Source organism: Pithys albifrons, chromosome 6 (genome assembly GCF_047495875.1).
Source record: "Pithys albifrons albifrons isolate INPA30051 chromosome 6, PitAlb_v1, whole genome shotgun sequence".
In the NCBI taxonomy this organism is placed as follows: domain Eukaryota; kingdom Metazoa; phylum Chordata; class Aves; order Passeriformes; family Thamnophilidae; genus Pithys; species Pithys albifrons.
The window spans coordinates 17219162-17235472 of record NC_092463.1 but is presented as its reverse complement, the minus strand read 5'-3'; the positions used below and the strand labels follow the sequence as shown (position 1 = coordinate 17235472).

The 16311-nt window shown below is 41.3% G+C and overlaps 1 protein-coding gene across 4 annotated transcripts in view; it reads right to left on the bottom strand.

Moving 5' to 3' along the window:
- Positions 1-16311, bottom strand: part of CCDC88C (coiled-coil domain containing 88C) — a 98522-nt gene that overhangs the window by 54597 nt on the left and 27614 nt on the right. For all 4 annotated transcript variants that reach the window (XM_071557666.1, XM_071557669.1, XM_071557667.1 and 1 more), the window contains exon 4: positions 4517-4586. In XM_071557666.1, coding sequence (XP_071413767.1) covers positions 4517-4586 — 70 coding nt within the window. The remainder of the gene's footprint in view (positions 1-4516; positions 4587-16311) is intronic.

Genomic DNA, 16311 nt, shown 5'->3' with positions numbered 1-16311 from the left:
GTCCCAATTGATGAGTGCCAAATGGAAGCTAAATAGCAAGAACAGCATCCACAGCCCAAGAGCTGTTCAATTTAGAATTTAATGCACTCAACACCACTTTTGGCTGTTTTTTAGAAGGAAAAAGTAGAATTTGTAGATAGCACTGGTGAACAGACAGTTCTGAAAAACATGCATAGCAAAACATCATGTGGGCTTGTTACAAGGAATAAATCACTGAAATTGTACACACTGAATCAGATTGAATGATCTAAACAGATCCCTGGTCTTGAACCCGTGCAGTCAATATAGTCATTAGGAGCCTTCCCAGCTCAAACAATACAAAGCAACACTGGGTTTGTTCCAGGAATGCAATTGTAGGATTGATTCTTCTTCCTCTGATCAAGAGAGACCTTTAATTCAGGTAACTTATGTACAGGATGTGAAAGGTAAAACTGTAATTTCACCACTGCCTCTCCAGCCTAGCCCTAAAGAGCACCTGCACCTCAGTCTCCAGCTGCTACTGCTCCCCACTGCCAGCACTATCTATGCAGATGTCCTCACCAGGACTCTCTCCCTTCCCTCTCAGTCTCTGTCTTTCTGAATGATAGGCTTCCTCTCTATCATTCTTGCTGCTTTTAAGCACTCCCTCAAGTAATTGTCTCCATCTCTTCTCCCCATACAGCTGTCATTCCCAGCCTCCTCACTTCTGTCAGCTTTCTCTGAGGCTTCTCTGTATTCATACCAGAAGCACAGCTTCCCATGTTGATAACTACTTTGTTCCCAAATCTCCCCTCAATCTGCAGCCCTTCTTCAGCTCTCTCACTGACAGAGAAGAATACCCTTATTTTGCTTGGTTTTCCCCTTCCAAGTGCTCCTGCCTTCCTCTGACTCCTCTCTGCAAGACAGTAACAAAGACATCATCACCTGGTCATCATTCACTCACACTGCTTATCACAGCCTGTTCCTTCATTCAGCTTTTTGTATTGGTTTGACTAAATTCTCCTCACCTTTTCCTCCCTGTTCCCTCTTTCTGATCTTCCTATCAGCCCTCACCCAGGTTTTTCTTCCTGAAGGATGTTCTAGTTCTCCACTTCAGGACATCTTACCAGTGATTGATCTACCTAAGGGTAAGATTATAATGAGCTCCTCTTGAAATTCTATCTGTCAGACACTCTCCTCTTTGAGTATATTCTTTGAAAAAAATACATTTGTGTCTTTGTTTGTTGTTCACCACCTTCCTCTGTAGTGCATAAGCTGGGATTGGTTCTCAAAAATCATTACATAATATGGACAAATGAGAAATTAGTAATTTTTAAACACACATATCGCATCAATTTTTGACACCCAGAATTTACCTTTGTGCATTCTTTACCCTTTCTTCCTGTGTTCTGAATAATGCTAATGAGAAGTCAGCAATGGAGAAAACTAATTTTAAAAGACATTAAAAAAAATAAACAAAAAAGCCCAAACCACTACATTGTAAAATATGTCAGAAACAGAAGCAAATTTTCTGGTTGTAATTAAAGGAGTTAGAAGACTGGAACATATGCCTGACTAGTATCTTTACTACAAAAGACACAGGTACTGTCTTCAAAGAAAGAAAGATCTGAAGTGCCAACAAAAACCAGCAGGACAACGGCTGGAAATTGTAGCTAAATACAGGACAGCTTTCAAGAGTGCAGCTTTCCCAGGAACCAAACTGTAGCTACCACATTGTAAGTCTCTTGCCAGCTGTCGCTCAGGAATGGCTGTGACACCCAGCCAGCCTTTTCCATTGACACTTAGCCAGCAGAGATACTGCCTTGTTGGCCCAGATATTTCTATTCAGTAGCATTCTTGAGGCCAGCAGCCCATTGCCCATATAACCAAGAAAAGCAAAAGCTCTTCTATTTCGATGTTCTTTGCCCATAACAGCAGTCTGTACAGAAGAATTAAGACTTGCAGACTTAAATCTGCTTGCTGAAGTGGGTTCCTTCCTCTCAGCTCGATTTTAATGCAGCAGTGCCAAGACTGAGTTTCAGTGATTCAACATCTGCTAATATTCTTTTCTGACAAATCCTTTTTTGTACATTCACACTCTACTGCTGCTAAGAGCAGCAAAATAAAATCTTCTGCCAAGGTTTCTGCCATTTGTTTGTTCTGGAGATGCTGATTAGCATGTCATTCCCCATCACTACAGGGTTCATTCAGTTTACCTTCTTTGGTAAAAATAAATACATTGTCCTTTGCACTAGCATAGGGCTAAGGCAGAGATGAAATGGACATGAAAAAAAACAAACCAACAAACAAAAAACTCTAAACAAAACAAAAACCCACTCAACAAAACTTTTCATTTCAGAAATATGTTTTAAAGAAGTCGACTTCATTTTCAGGCTAAACAGCTTTCATTTTGTCTCACCAGATGCACTGGACTTCAGACATGAGCTCATTGGTTTCCATATTACTTTTGATGTGATACTACATGAATTGTCTAGATAATGTGGCCAGTCAAATGTTTGTCTCTTTATCCATTCTATTCCTTACTTTCTCCTAGTTTCTTGTATTTTTCTCTCCATCCTCAATTTTCTTACCACGTTTCATTCACAACAGTTCCTTCACACCTTAGAGCAATTCTGCAAGACTCAGGGTGTATTCATATTGCCAGAACTAAACTCATTATACACACACAGGACAGAAAACCTGGGGGACAACACACGATTGTGCTGTGGCACACAGTATCCTGAGTCACTTCACAGAATATGCTGAGTTGGAAGAGACCCACAAGGATCATCGAGCCCAACCCTTAGCCTTGCACAGGACCATCCCCAAGAGTCACACCATGTGCCCGAGAGTATCATCCAAACACTTCTTGAACTCTGTTGGGCTTGGTGCTGTGATCACTTCCCTGGGGAGCCTGCTGCAGTGCCCAACCACCTCTGGGTGAAGAATCTTATTTTAATATCCAACCTAAACCTCTCCTGACACAACTTCAGGCCATTCCCTCAGGTCCTGTCACTGATCACCACAGAGAAGAGATCAGTGCCTGCCCCTCCTCTTCCTCTCACAATAAGTTGTAACTGCAATGAGGTCTCCCCTCAGTCTCCTCCAGGCTCAACAGACAAAATTACCTCAGCCACTCATACAAGTTGCAGCAGGGGCTGAAGAGACAACTTCCAAACAACCAGCTGCTGTTCTGGCTTTGGCAAGAACTTGCTCACTTATCACACATGTATGTGAATGACATGCAAATTCACATGTATCATATATATTTATATGTACAGGTATATATCAATGTTACATTCTAGAGACAAAGGTGTGAGATTCAGAGGTGCTCAATTATTTCTAGTTTGCCTACAAATATGTATAGTTTGTTAAAAAGTATGTTTGTAATATGGCCTGTTTAGGAGACTGGTTGCCAGAGTCACTGGAGAGCAACACTCAGCCTCAGGAGTGGTGGTGAATGGAATTAAACCCAGCTGGTGGCTGGCCACAGGCAGTGCTCCCCAGAGCTCAGTACTGAGGCCAGCCCTGTTTAATATCTTTATCAATGATCTGAACAAGAGGCTCGAGCACACCCTCAGTAACTTTGAGGATGACACCAAGCTGAGTGGGAATGTTAACCTGCTGGAAGGTCAGAAGGCTCTGTAGGGGGAATCTGGACAGGCAGGATTGATGGGCTGAGGCCAACTGTATGATGTTCAAAGCAGTAAAGGCCCTATCCTTGAGACAAAGCAATCCCCTGCAGTGCTACAGGTCGGAGGCAGAGCAGCTAGAAAATGGCCCATCGGAAAAGGAGCTGGGGTTGCCGGTCAACAGCAGCTGATCAGGAGCCAGCAGTGTGCCCAGGTGGCCAAGAAGGCATATGGTATCCTGGCCTATACCAGAAATAGTGTGGCCAGCAGAACCATGGCAGTGATTGTTGCCCTGTACTTGGCACTGGTGAGGCCACACCTCAAACCTGGTGTCCAGTTCTGGGCCCTTCAGCTCAGAAAGACATTGAGATGCTGCAGCATGTGAAGAGGAAGTCCACAGAGCTGATGAAAGATCTGGAGAGTAAGTCATATGAGCAGTGGCCAAGGGAGCTGGGATGTTCAGCCTGGAAAAAAGGAAACTCTGAGGAATTCTATCGTTCTCTGCAAACAACTACCGGAAAAGAGGTTGTAGCAAGATGGGGGTTGCTCTCTTCTCCCAAACAACAAGTGAAAGAAAGGTCAAGAGTAAATGGCCTCAATTTGCACCAGGGGAGGTTTAGGAATACCTTTGTGGATATTAGGAAAACTCTTCACTGAAAGGTTGGTCAAGCATAGGAACAGGCTGCCCAGGGAAGTGGTTGAATAACTACCCCTGGAAGTATTTAAAAGATGTAGATGTGGTGATTAGGCACATGGCTTAGTGGTAGACTTGGCAGTGCTGGCTTAAGGGTTGGACTCAAAGTACACGTGTTTTCCACCTTAAATTAGAATAAAATTACAGAACTGTTCAGAAAAAACCCAAAACAAATACAGATTATATTTAACACTACAGAGGAGAGGGATAAAGAACCAACCGAACTACTCACCAGAAAGAGGATCTTTGCCAATCATTAAAACATTTGGTAAATTCATTACAATCAGCTGCTGTAAGACCTCCTAAACAAAAGAGAACAACAGACAAAGTTCAGTGTGAAGGAATCCAAATCAATCACACCACAAAGAATACAAAGCTCCATCAATTACAAAGCTTTTAACATACTGGCAGGTCAGAGGTCACAGGAGGAAGCCCCATTTGAGAGAGAAATCACTATTTGAAGATAGCATCAGATTGCACAGCTAACATACGCTAATCACCTCTTTTAACAACGGCTAATATTGAACTTAAAGGGTCACATAGCACTGATCAGGATAAATGCATGACCATGCCAGGCACAGCAATCATTCATGCCTTTACCCCCAGGTATGACCTGTATCATCCATCTGATGTGTAACATACAGCTGCTGTCATGTTTCAGGGCATATAAAAGCAGCTGGTTCATCAAAGGTACCTAAGCCACTCTGTGAAGTTTGAGTAAAGCAAATAATTGGTCAAATTATTTCAGGGGTCTGAGAATTTAATGATGGGCTGGGGAAGTGGGTGTGGGAGCAAAGCTCTTGACCAGGCATCTGGCACTGCTCAGAGAAACTAAATATAAAGTTCTAGATTTGTTTGCACTGTTTTTAATAGGGAGTAAAACAGATTCAAGTAGGTCATGAACCTCATTTAAAGGCAATTTTATTTTGGAGGAGGTAACAGAAGGGAGGTGCATTAGGTTCAACATGTAAAAGGCAGCTGACTGAAGCAGTTCTGAAATGACAGGATGGCTTGAGGGAGAAGAAAGGCTACAAGCCCTGGTGCAGGCAAAATGCTCAAAGTTGGACAAATAAATACATTGCAAAGGGGACTGCACAGTAACACAACCAGCCATACACCCGAGAAACACACAGAGCACAGGAGCACAGTTGTTAGCTTTGACCTGCAGTTACCAGCACTCACTCATGATAATCTGAATAAAACATTTTGCAGTCAAGTATTTATTGCACGTAAAAAGCCTGGCAGGAAAATGGTTAAGTGAATGAAACTTTGTGCTGGGATTCAGGAAACAACGGTTCACAGATACAGCTCTACCAAATGTTTGGCAGGTGCCTTTTCCCAGCTTGTCTCCACTTCCCAACCTGCCCCTAGGCCACTGGAAGGGCACATGCATTGATACTTGCACAGCATTCACAGCCAGGGGAAAAAGCACCACAGCCCAGCACAGAAACATTTCCTGAAACAATCACCCATTCACCCAAACACTTCCTCTCCAAGCTATCCATTGTTATTTCTCTGCTTTCAAAGTTATACCACAGGAAGAAAATTAAGCCTGATTCAAAGAGGAAATAATCCAGAGAGCCTGCAGCATTTGATAAGCAATCAGAGTGGATATTCTAAGAACTTGTTTTGGACATTACACATTTAATTTTTTTCCTGTGATCCATACCATAACATATTCCTCAGTAGTTCGTCTTCTGGGTAAAGTAGAAATATTTTAGTGTCACAGCTGAAGAGGGTTTTGTTGCTGTTAAGGAAAAAGTCTCTGAAGACCTTTATGTAATGTGAAATTTGGCTAATATGGACCAAACATTCCCTGACTCATTAGCCAAATGCATTTTATATTTTGGGCACTTAAGATGCATTAAACAAAGTTTGTTTGCATCTGTTACCAAAACAGGTGCAAAACCCATTGGATGTAACAGCACATGGTTGGATTGCAATATGTGCTATGACAACACAGCACAGCACTAAGACATTAAACAAAGAAAATCAGACTTTGCATATACTGAAGTACTGAGCTTTAACCAGCAATTTCCATGGCAAAAAAAAAGAAAGAAAAACCTGTGCTTGCAGTCACCCAGCATGTGGAGCAGCACTGAGGCAGGAATGCATAAGGAATTTGTGTTGTCTTTGTGTAATCATCAGATCGCTAGCTATTTAACTGACAGACACAAAAGACATTACAGCTAACCTTCAGGATGTTAACACTCCCATGAGCTTCTCCTGCAAAATTATTTGAGTATACAGTTCAACATAACCATGACTGAATGCCCTCAAAACTGTTTGAGCTCAGTATATTCTGGCAAGAATCTGACAGTCACTGAATAATACAAGCTGAACCGGCCCCAAGCCTGGAGGAGTCATTTGTTAATTCAGATTGAAAGACTCCAATTGTTTCACAAGGTGATACTCTAACCATTTTATTTTTGAAATATTTAAGCAGATAACCATCTATATTGTTCTAAAAGCCTTCACCTTCAGATAAGTGCTTGTGATGATAATACCTGGCTGTTACACAGTGCAGCTCACCAGCACATCTCAGCACTTTATAGAGAAAGGTCAATGTCACTGCCCTCTTTTTTTCAAGTTAAGGAAAGAGAGTCAAAGAAACAGAGTTACTTCAGTTCAATAAACTATCCTCTGTGAACAAATGTACCAATGAACCATCCACCCACACAGCTGCAAGTGTGAGATAAAATGTGTTAAGGGAAAGCTCATACATGGATGGATCTAGCTCAGATTTTTTCTGGGCTGAAACCACAGAAAGTTAGTGAAGCTCAGCTGACACCCAGTGACTAACCCAATAGTTGTGACAATGTCTCAAATCCATTGCTTAAAATCCCACATTTGGACGTATAACTAATATCTCCCCTTTTCCTAAGAGCAAATCAGGAATTCAACTTGTATCACTTATCAACTTTCTTCTTTTCCTTCTCTGAAGCAGCAATAACACAGGGAGACAAGTAAAACGTTGGTTACCCTGGCCTCTTGGCTCCCCTCACATGTTACCATCCCTCCCTGAAGACCCCACAAAGTCAAGCTTAAGCTTCAGGTAGGGAACTGTTCCAGCCTGTGAACGTGCAGTGAGGACCAAAGGGCTCCAGAGACCCAACAGTGTCCCAGGATGCAGCCACACTGGGTTAACCTGCACACACCACTGAAGCCCAGACAGCAGAAGAAATGGAAGATAAAAAGCAGCATTTCCCCACAGGGACAGCAAGTTATGTTATTACATTATATAAAAGACTACTGTTATGTTTGAAATCAAACATAGCTGTAAGACACAGCAGCAGAGGCAGAGATGGGGTGTGTGTGTCCTCCTGCTTCAGGCAACCAGCATGGCCAGGGGCAACACATCCAGGCAGGAGCTGCTGCAGAGCAAACAGGGTTTTCAAACATCTCAAATAGCTCAAAACAACCCAGAGTACCCTGGAGAGCAACTGTACAAGGTAAAAAAAATCTAATTCCTTCTGTGAGAAACCGTTTAATCATTTTTACAGAATAACTAAAGCTTGTTTCAAACAGTAAAGGTCACAGCAACAACATATGGTAACAATTTCCCAGATTATTAGAACCATTAGGGCCTGAGTTGCCAGCTTTGTAGCTAGATCATTAACCAGTTCAGAAGCCAGCTACTGCAAGTCAGTAATTACCTCAGACTACAGTTTGCCTTTTCTATTTGTTTTTTTTTTGTTTATGAGATTTTCATGAAAAAATAATATTGGCATCAGAAGCGTTATTCAATGAATCAAAACATATCCCCATCAGGCCTTAGTGCAGTGTCTGTAGGTTTGTGAAATGCTCCTCTGCCAAAGATCAGGATATTTTAAACTTGAAGAAATTTGTGCAAAATCCCTTGACAGCAGTGATGGCTGCAAGAACAGATGCTACGGTAGCACATAAACACCACTACCACAAAATACAATGACCAGCAGCCAACTCTTACACCATTTGAGCCAGACCCCCAAACTCAGTAGATAAAGCCCACAAAAGTTTCAGCAGTTACATGACCCTGTATTGACAGGGAGGGCTTTTCAAGTGAAGGTCACAGTGGGTGCTCCAGCCTGGATTGCTCCCTCTGCTGTGCTTGCCCACAGAGACATGCACCTAAAGCGGGATGGAGCAATGGGCAGACCCAACAGCATGATGGATCCAGCCTAGACCAGAGGTAAGTTTTGCTGAAAGCTGCTAGCCGCTCCACTGCTACACCAAGGATTCCAAACCATCAGTATGTTACCTAGAAATCACAAGGCCAAACATAAATAAGTAAGTGCTGTGCTCTCATTAGCAGCCTTCTGGTGTCTAAGCCCTTGCTGTGCACTTGCTTCATGTCTGCAAGCTCTTTGCAATCACTTTTTTAAGAAAGAAGCTTAAGACAAAATAAAGCCAAAATTCACCCATAAAGACTCCATCAGTCAAGGGCTTTAGGAAAAATCAAGGCATACACGATTCAGGATAAAATTCTAAGCATCAAGTTAAGCACTTTGGCTTATTAAAAGCATGAACAAACATACTCATTCCCTCCATCTGAAAGTTTCTAATAATTTCTGGAGTGCTGAGTACATTTTACCTCCCCCTTTTATCCCTCCAAGATCACACATACCGGATGTTTGCTCTTTGCCTCAGATCCTCAACAGAGATGCAGCAGCAGCTCTCCCTCTCAAGGCACCATGGTCACATATTAACGTTTTATTTACCTGTGGCAGTGTAAGTGGGCCCCTTGTAGCTTTGTAGGAACAAAGTCCCCTTCGTCCATACTACACATCAATGCACATTTGCTTCTTAAAAATACATGTGTGCAACAGCATGGAATAAAATGGTCCTAAGGTATTATTCTTGGATTTTTTTTTAATGGCAATTCAAGTGTGCCAACAGCTCTTACAAAGTACATGTTGCTTGGAGAGGAGTAGGTAACATTGTCCTTTCCATGGCTGAGACCAGGCAAATACAAGCTTTACACAAAAATCTTCCTCTGCACCACCATACAGCACAGAATTAATGTAGAGTAACTACTAGCTTCTCATGCAGAATTAAATTAACCTCTGCCTGAATCCTAAACAAGAGTACTAAATAAATTATGTAAGGACAGAGGCACTCCACCAGTCATTGTAATTCAATGCTCAAGCCAAGCAATTCCATTTAAGTATATTGCTTAGCTATAAAATGCTAATTGCCCAGCTGACTGGAAGCCAAATGGTGCTTTCCTACTTAAAATGCCCATGAGGAAAAACCATCGTCAGCTTTATTTATACCCGCAAAAGCAAACAGTACCCAGGCAGGTTTAGCTGCAGCTCAGGCCACAGGAGCAGGAAAAGTTCAGCAGAGTCCTGTCTGTGCAGCACAGCCAACATCTTCCTCTGGTAACCTCAGTATGCATCTGATCTCACAAACACACCCTTGGAGCGGGAAACATTTGGTGAGACACTGAATACTTAGATAAGGTCTCAGCAGGAGTCAGTGGCCATCTGCACCAGCCCAAAGCCTCCCAGCAGCAGGATGGGGTGGTAGCTTTGCCCCTACACATCTTAGGGTCCCTTTGGATGCCATCACAAAGACAGACTGGACCTGCAAGGCCAGGCAAGGTGGACTCCAAATCCAAGAGACAATCAAAACACAAGCTCTTCTGGCATCAGAAGAGCAAACACTCACACTAATGAACAAGCTTTAAAATTTAAACATATTTTTAACAGCAAATTGAGACAAGTTGTTTTTTAAAAATGTATTTTCAAAAGTTTCCTGTTCTGTATTAATATAATAATGAAAACAAGCTGTGTGGTAGCATATAAGGAGGTTATGTTTTAAAAGAAAAATATGGTTGTCTTCCAATAAATAGAAACTTTGTAAAGGTTGGGGGTTTTGCTACAATTATCTGAGGAGTTATTAATGCTGTCAGGGAAGTAACTTAGAGCAAGACTCTGTGAACAGTACAACAGGGTCTCACAAAAGATTAGACAAGATGAAACAAGTTGTTGCAAGGGAATGACAAGAAGTGAAACACAAATATCTTTTCTTAATATGTTTTCTATGCACATCTTACCATGTAAGCACCCCTGATGACACTGTGTGTGACTCAGTACTCACTGTTTCCCTGCCAACACATTATATACATGACAAAATTTGATTAAGAACTTCGCTCATCTCTGTAACAATTGTACTCGTTATGTGACCAGCTACAGGATTAGCTGTCTTTAAAGGGATTATTTTTTTCTTCTGAAAACCAGCAAATTACAAAGCACATTTCTAAAGACCCTTCAAGTAGAAACCTAAAAGACACTAAAATAACTGTTGCCTCATCTGCTGAAAATAATCAGTTCTGACAATCATAGGCTGGAATCTCAGTGGGAGGGGATGTGGAGGAATCATACCTAGTCTTAACCACGCTCAGCCTGTGCAGGGTGCAGATAACACACTAAATGGTAGAAATATACTCAGTGTAGAAGTACACTGTGTAAGATTAGGTTTAATTAAAAAAATACACATATGAAATTTGGATGGCACGTCATAGAGTAATATATATTAAAAAAAAAACCCTAACTAGAAGGACCCAAGCACAACAACAACCATCTACCCAATTCATTGTTATGGCTCAAGGTCTGCTATTTGTATTGGAATAGTGCAGAGGTCCCAGCCAGGAGCAAAACCTCATCCACTGGAGCTGTACAAACACATAGTGAGACATCCCTGGAACAAAGAGCTTGTCATATATACCCAAGGCATCAGTAGGCTGATGAAAAAATAGTAACAAGCAATGGAGGAAGAAAATGAAAATAGGACTCTGTGGTTATAAATATGATCTATTGTGAGCACTCTTGCTGCTTTATGAACTGGTTAAATCAACTCCTTCAGGCTTGACAGAACTAAATCACTCCACATATCACAAGGCACAGCAAGCAAGTCAAGTCCTGATAAAAACTATGTGCTTTAAGATTAAATTGTTCGCAATGCACACTGTTCACATCACAAAAACATTTACGTTTACATCACAAATAGTTTTACTTCTAGCCCAGTGGAATAAATAATGGAGAAGCTGCCATGTCAGTTGAGGAGGAATTTATTTTTTAATCAAACTAAATCCAAAAGCATATATTTACTTGTGAACTATGAAATGAGATGTTCAATGACTGCGTAGCAGCAGATTTTTCTACCCTAGTTTCACTAGGTACACCATGAATCACTTATGTTAATAAAACATACAGCTCTATGGTTGTGCCTAGTGGCAACATTGATTTGACCCAGAGAGCAGAAAATCCAATTGTGGAGCACTGTGTTCTCCTGCTTTTATTGCCAGCAGCACCTCTGACTATTTTACCTACTTTTGCTGCAAATAAAAAGCCTATTGATTTATCCTCAACTTCTCTCTTCAAATCATGTACAAGTGACTACACATGTTTATAACAGTATCCAGACAAATTACTCTCAACTTCTATTTTATTTCATGTTAGATTTGTCCTGGGGTGGTTTATGCAGTAACAGAGAACATGAAACATGCTGTGCTAAAGGCCTGTCACTTGACATTACAAATATAACCAGCTAAAATGCAATCCATCTGTTGAACACACTTCCAGCTAATCTATGGTGGTCTCTAAGGACCATAATAATTTACCTTAACACACAGTAAAACACCACAGGCCATCAGAACAGTCTTGAAGTGCTACTGGATTCTCTGAAATTCAGCACCAGTTTACCCAATACACTGAGCATAGTTTGCTGAAATAATAAAGTAAAAAAAAAAATCACATCAAACTCTAAAACTGAACAACTATATTTCAGCTTAACACTGAAGCCTGATAACCAAAATTAATTAGCATGGAGAGCTCCGAGGTATGAACTCTGCTCCATTGTCCTTGATCACTGGAGTGAAAAAATCTACAATATTAAAATACAACTTGTCATCAAGAAACCAAGATCAAACCAATAAAGACTTCTCTAAGGAAGATTATGTGCAAGATCTGTTTTCTGCCATTTCTCCTATTAAACGTATTTCTAAAACTTAGTGGCTTTATGTGTTTATATGAAACACACACAGTAAGCACATAACTGGGCACATGACACCAGTTCACATAAAATCCAATTAATTTGTTAACACAATTTCTATACTGTCATGAAGAGCAAAATTAATTAACATGTGGAAAGTATTTGGCAAGGCATGGGACCCACTTGGAGGCTCAAAACTAGAGATGCATCAGAGTTCCAGGCTCTGAAAAAGTGCCAGAACTCCTAAGATGCAGCTGACTCCTGGCCTGATAATTGTAAAGCAATGCCTGAAAAAGCAGCAGCCAAAAGTACAGGAATTAAGTAGTTAGGAGGTGTGAAGATGTTGGAATAACAGTTACACAGAAGCTAAACAATAAGCAGAAGCCAGGTAATACAAATGTACACATTTCACACTTTTGACAGTATCAAGTAATTAGTATTAGTATAAATGTTGCTTAAAAGAGAATGACCCATCCTCCTGGGGAAAACTCTAAAACAGGCCCAGGAGGGCACAGAGTTAATTTTGAGGTTCTCTAGTACAAATACTGAAAAGCCAAATTAAAACCGAAGTTTAAATATGAAAACAAAATGGTTAAACTAGGAAAAAAAATAAAGCAGGGAGGGGACACACAAAATGGGGATATTTTCAGGATTTCTAATATATTCCTTGTTATGAAAAATACTTTAATAGTAAACAGAAGACCTCACAGATGCAATCAAGTTTAATCTGAATTTATGAGTCAAATTTCATCAGTGATTAAGGATAATAGAAGTAAAACAAACATCCAGGTTTGCAGTTACCAATCTGATATCCATGTCCTGTTCAAAACAGGAACTCACTAAAAACTTTCAATCGACCTCAGCCCCCAACAGAACAAACTGCTTTACCCTCCCACTCTTACTAATGCTGAGAAACATCTTGCTGTCTAAGCCCTCTTGACTGCCACGGGGTCAGCTCACAGAGAAAAAAAGTATTTCTCATTAGCAAAAGGTGCCATGCTTTGCCTTCACTACATCCAAACGTCCTCAGAGTTGCTCAAATATAAGGTAGCTAAATGCTTAGAAACAAGCACAAACATGCTCAGTCTTTCTAGGATAATACTCCCTGAATAAACAAGATTTAATTCACACTACACTGGTAAAGCATTTTGAGAAACTCATATGGACAGTAGTGGAGAAACACAGAAAATAACACATAGAAACTACAGAACTGTAAATACATAAGCAGTTATCCAGGTGGTGATGACCAATAGGAATTTTATGGAATAAACATGCAGATTATTGGTCAACATTGCTTGCTTTCAAATGCATGAAAACCTTTGTCTGTAACTTGGGAAAAACAGTAATACCAAGACCATTTTTCCTCCTTGGGAAGAAAAGGGCTGTGATAGTGCTTGAGGAACACCAGTAAGAGAACAGGGCAACTGGTCCATTATCACTCATCCTACTTTCTCCCTGCCCTCCTAACATGTTTATAAATCTGAAGGGAAAAAAAAATCAATTAAGTTTAATTTAAACTGATTAATTTCCAAAAGCTTAAAGATTTTTAACCATGAGTTTCCAACAAGACTAAAACTTCTGGTTGGGCAGTTTACAGGCAGCAAATTGATGTTTCAGAAAGTGCACACACAATCACTATGCCCTCGGCTTATCTAACCACAACAGAGCACAGCAGCGTGGGCAAGAGAGGTCCTTGAGGCAATTGCAGACAATCGTGCAAAAATCCGTGATAGATTCATAGAAGAGGGAAGCTTTCAGCTACTCTGAAGGGAAGAAAAGAGGGTACAGGGACAAGCTATCCCACTCTGCAATGATGCCTGGTTAGACAGTACGATGCTACACGAAAAATGAGGTGGTTGGGAAAATACTGGGAAGGAAAGGAAAAGTCTTATGGATAAGGTAAGTAGGTTAAAAAAAACACCAAAGGACCTCATGCATGCTACTCATCTGGTTATGTTAGCTGCCTTCTTCTGCAACAACCTGACCTTCTAACCAGAGAGCTCTCTTTTGTAGGCAAACTCCTGCTACCAACCAGTTACCAGGGGCACTAAAAACTCAAATACCAGTAATGCAGCAGAGAGAATCCTTGCAGTTCAAACATCCTCCTCCAAATACTTGCAGAAAACTCTGAAGGCTATAATGGCAGGTTATGAGCTTTCCAATTATGCTGAAGCAGAACTTATATCCAAGTTCATCGTTTCAGTATATCACTGCATTATCAGTATCATCCAATTTACCCAATAACAACAAGTTCAACAAACACCCAGCCAGGAGACTTGCCACTGTAGCAACAGTCTGCAATTGTTTTCCTAAGGTGGGTAAACATAGAAGCTTCAAGTCAGACCAGATAGTTCTTCCATGCACCAATGCACAGGAGTGTTTCTCTTTATACCCAGCACATTGCCCCAGGCTGGTAACAGGCAGGGAATTTTGAAGATGACCAACAGTTCTTGCACTGTAGAGGTGGAGAAACTGCAGGAAACCTCATGTGATTCCCAAGGTAACCCAAGCACCCTGTGGCAAACCCTTGGGAGTAAACTCTGCCAGCCTTTACTGTGTCAGTCACCAGTTTGTCCATTAGCACTGAAATGCAGTCACAATAGAAGAAAGGAAAAAAAAAGATAGATGATTACAGAATATAGCAATAGTAAAAACTAATAGTGAAATGGGCTCCATGCCCTCAAAACAGCCTCTGGGCCTCTCATCGTTCCCTTTCTGGATTTTCTATGCTCGTTTGCTTTGAGTAGCAAACGACCTTTATCTGGAGGTTCCTGCACCCCCTTGGAGGTGGAACAGTCACCTGCAGGGAGAGACACAGTTGTTATTTGCAGCTGACCCACGGCTGTTCACAGAGTTTACTGCCAATAATTTGCACCTCGGCAAAGCCAGGTCAGGCGTGACCCCCAGGCAATTACCAGCTCAAGCTGCCAGGAGCAGCCTCCCTGATTTTCCCCATTTGTTGCCCCCGAGAAGGTGACAGAGAAGACTCCCACTCGGTCCCATTCCAAGGAGGCCTCTCCCTGGCATCTGATCCCTTTGCAAAGGGCCAGCCTGGAGCTACCAGGACAAAAAGGGATGGCGTTTCACGATGCTCAGCACTCAGCAGCCACCAAAAGCGAGCGGGTCCAGGAGGGGACACAGGTCAGCCCCAGGACACTGAGGCTCTGGACCCCTCCTGTGCCATCCCTGTTCCAGCCAAGCTCACTTGTTGCCCCTGCCTGCTGTGCGTCATGGAGGAACAGACATACTGTGCTCTAAAAGAAATAGATATGCATATACAGAGTTATGTCCATGTATGTTTCTGTTATTTCCCCCACTATTACTCTGGGATTACTATACCTGCTCAAACTCGGACCACCACCAGATCTGCTACAGATAAGATTGTCTGTCCCACATTCAAGCATTTGGAGTCCCCAGGGCTCAACAGCATCAGGGGTTTTACCCCACACCACACAGCAAGCAGGCAGCTCCCTAAACAAACAACAATGAAGTCTGCCAAAGTGATAAACTGACATATTGTATACCTGATAAAATTCAACATTAGTCTTTCAGGGTCAAGTTTTATTGAGTCTGAGAACTACACCAGAAAAAGTAACACTTCCATAAAAGAGAAAAGTAACGAGAAAGTGAAAAACTTCAAACATTTTGAACAAATACGGAAGGTGTTGTGGTATATTAAGTCTCATCCTCTACATGCTTACAAATCACAGTCACCTTCCACATTCTGTTCCACACATGCTGGAGAAAACCATTAAAAACTAATGGTGAAAAATCTACAAAGCCGCACAGTCCGCAGTTTGAGTAATATCAGTTAATATCAAGCAGTATCACTGCTGATATCAAGTATTATCAATTCAGTTAATATCACAGGATAACAAAGATCTTCTTACTGTTGCATTGCACAGTAGGAGAAAATATATCAATCAAAAAGATTTATGACCAAAAGAATAGATAAAAGGAAAAAATCCCTTCCAACAGCTGCCACAATTTCACCTATACACAGAAAGGAAATAGCCAATATCCCTTCTGACACTACTATGCCAGTTTTAA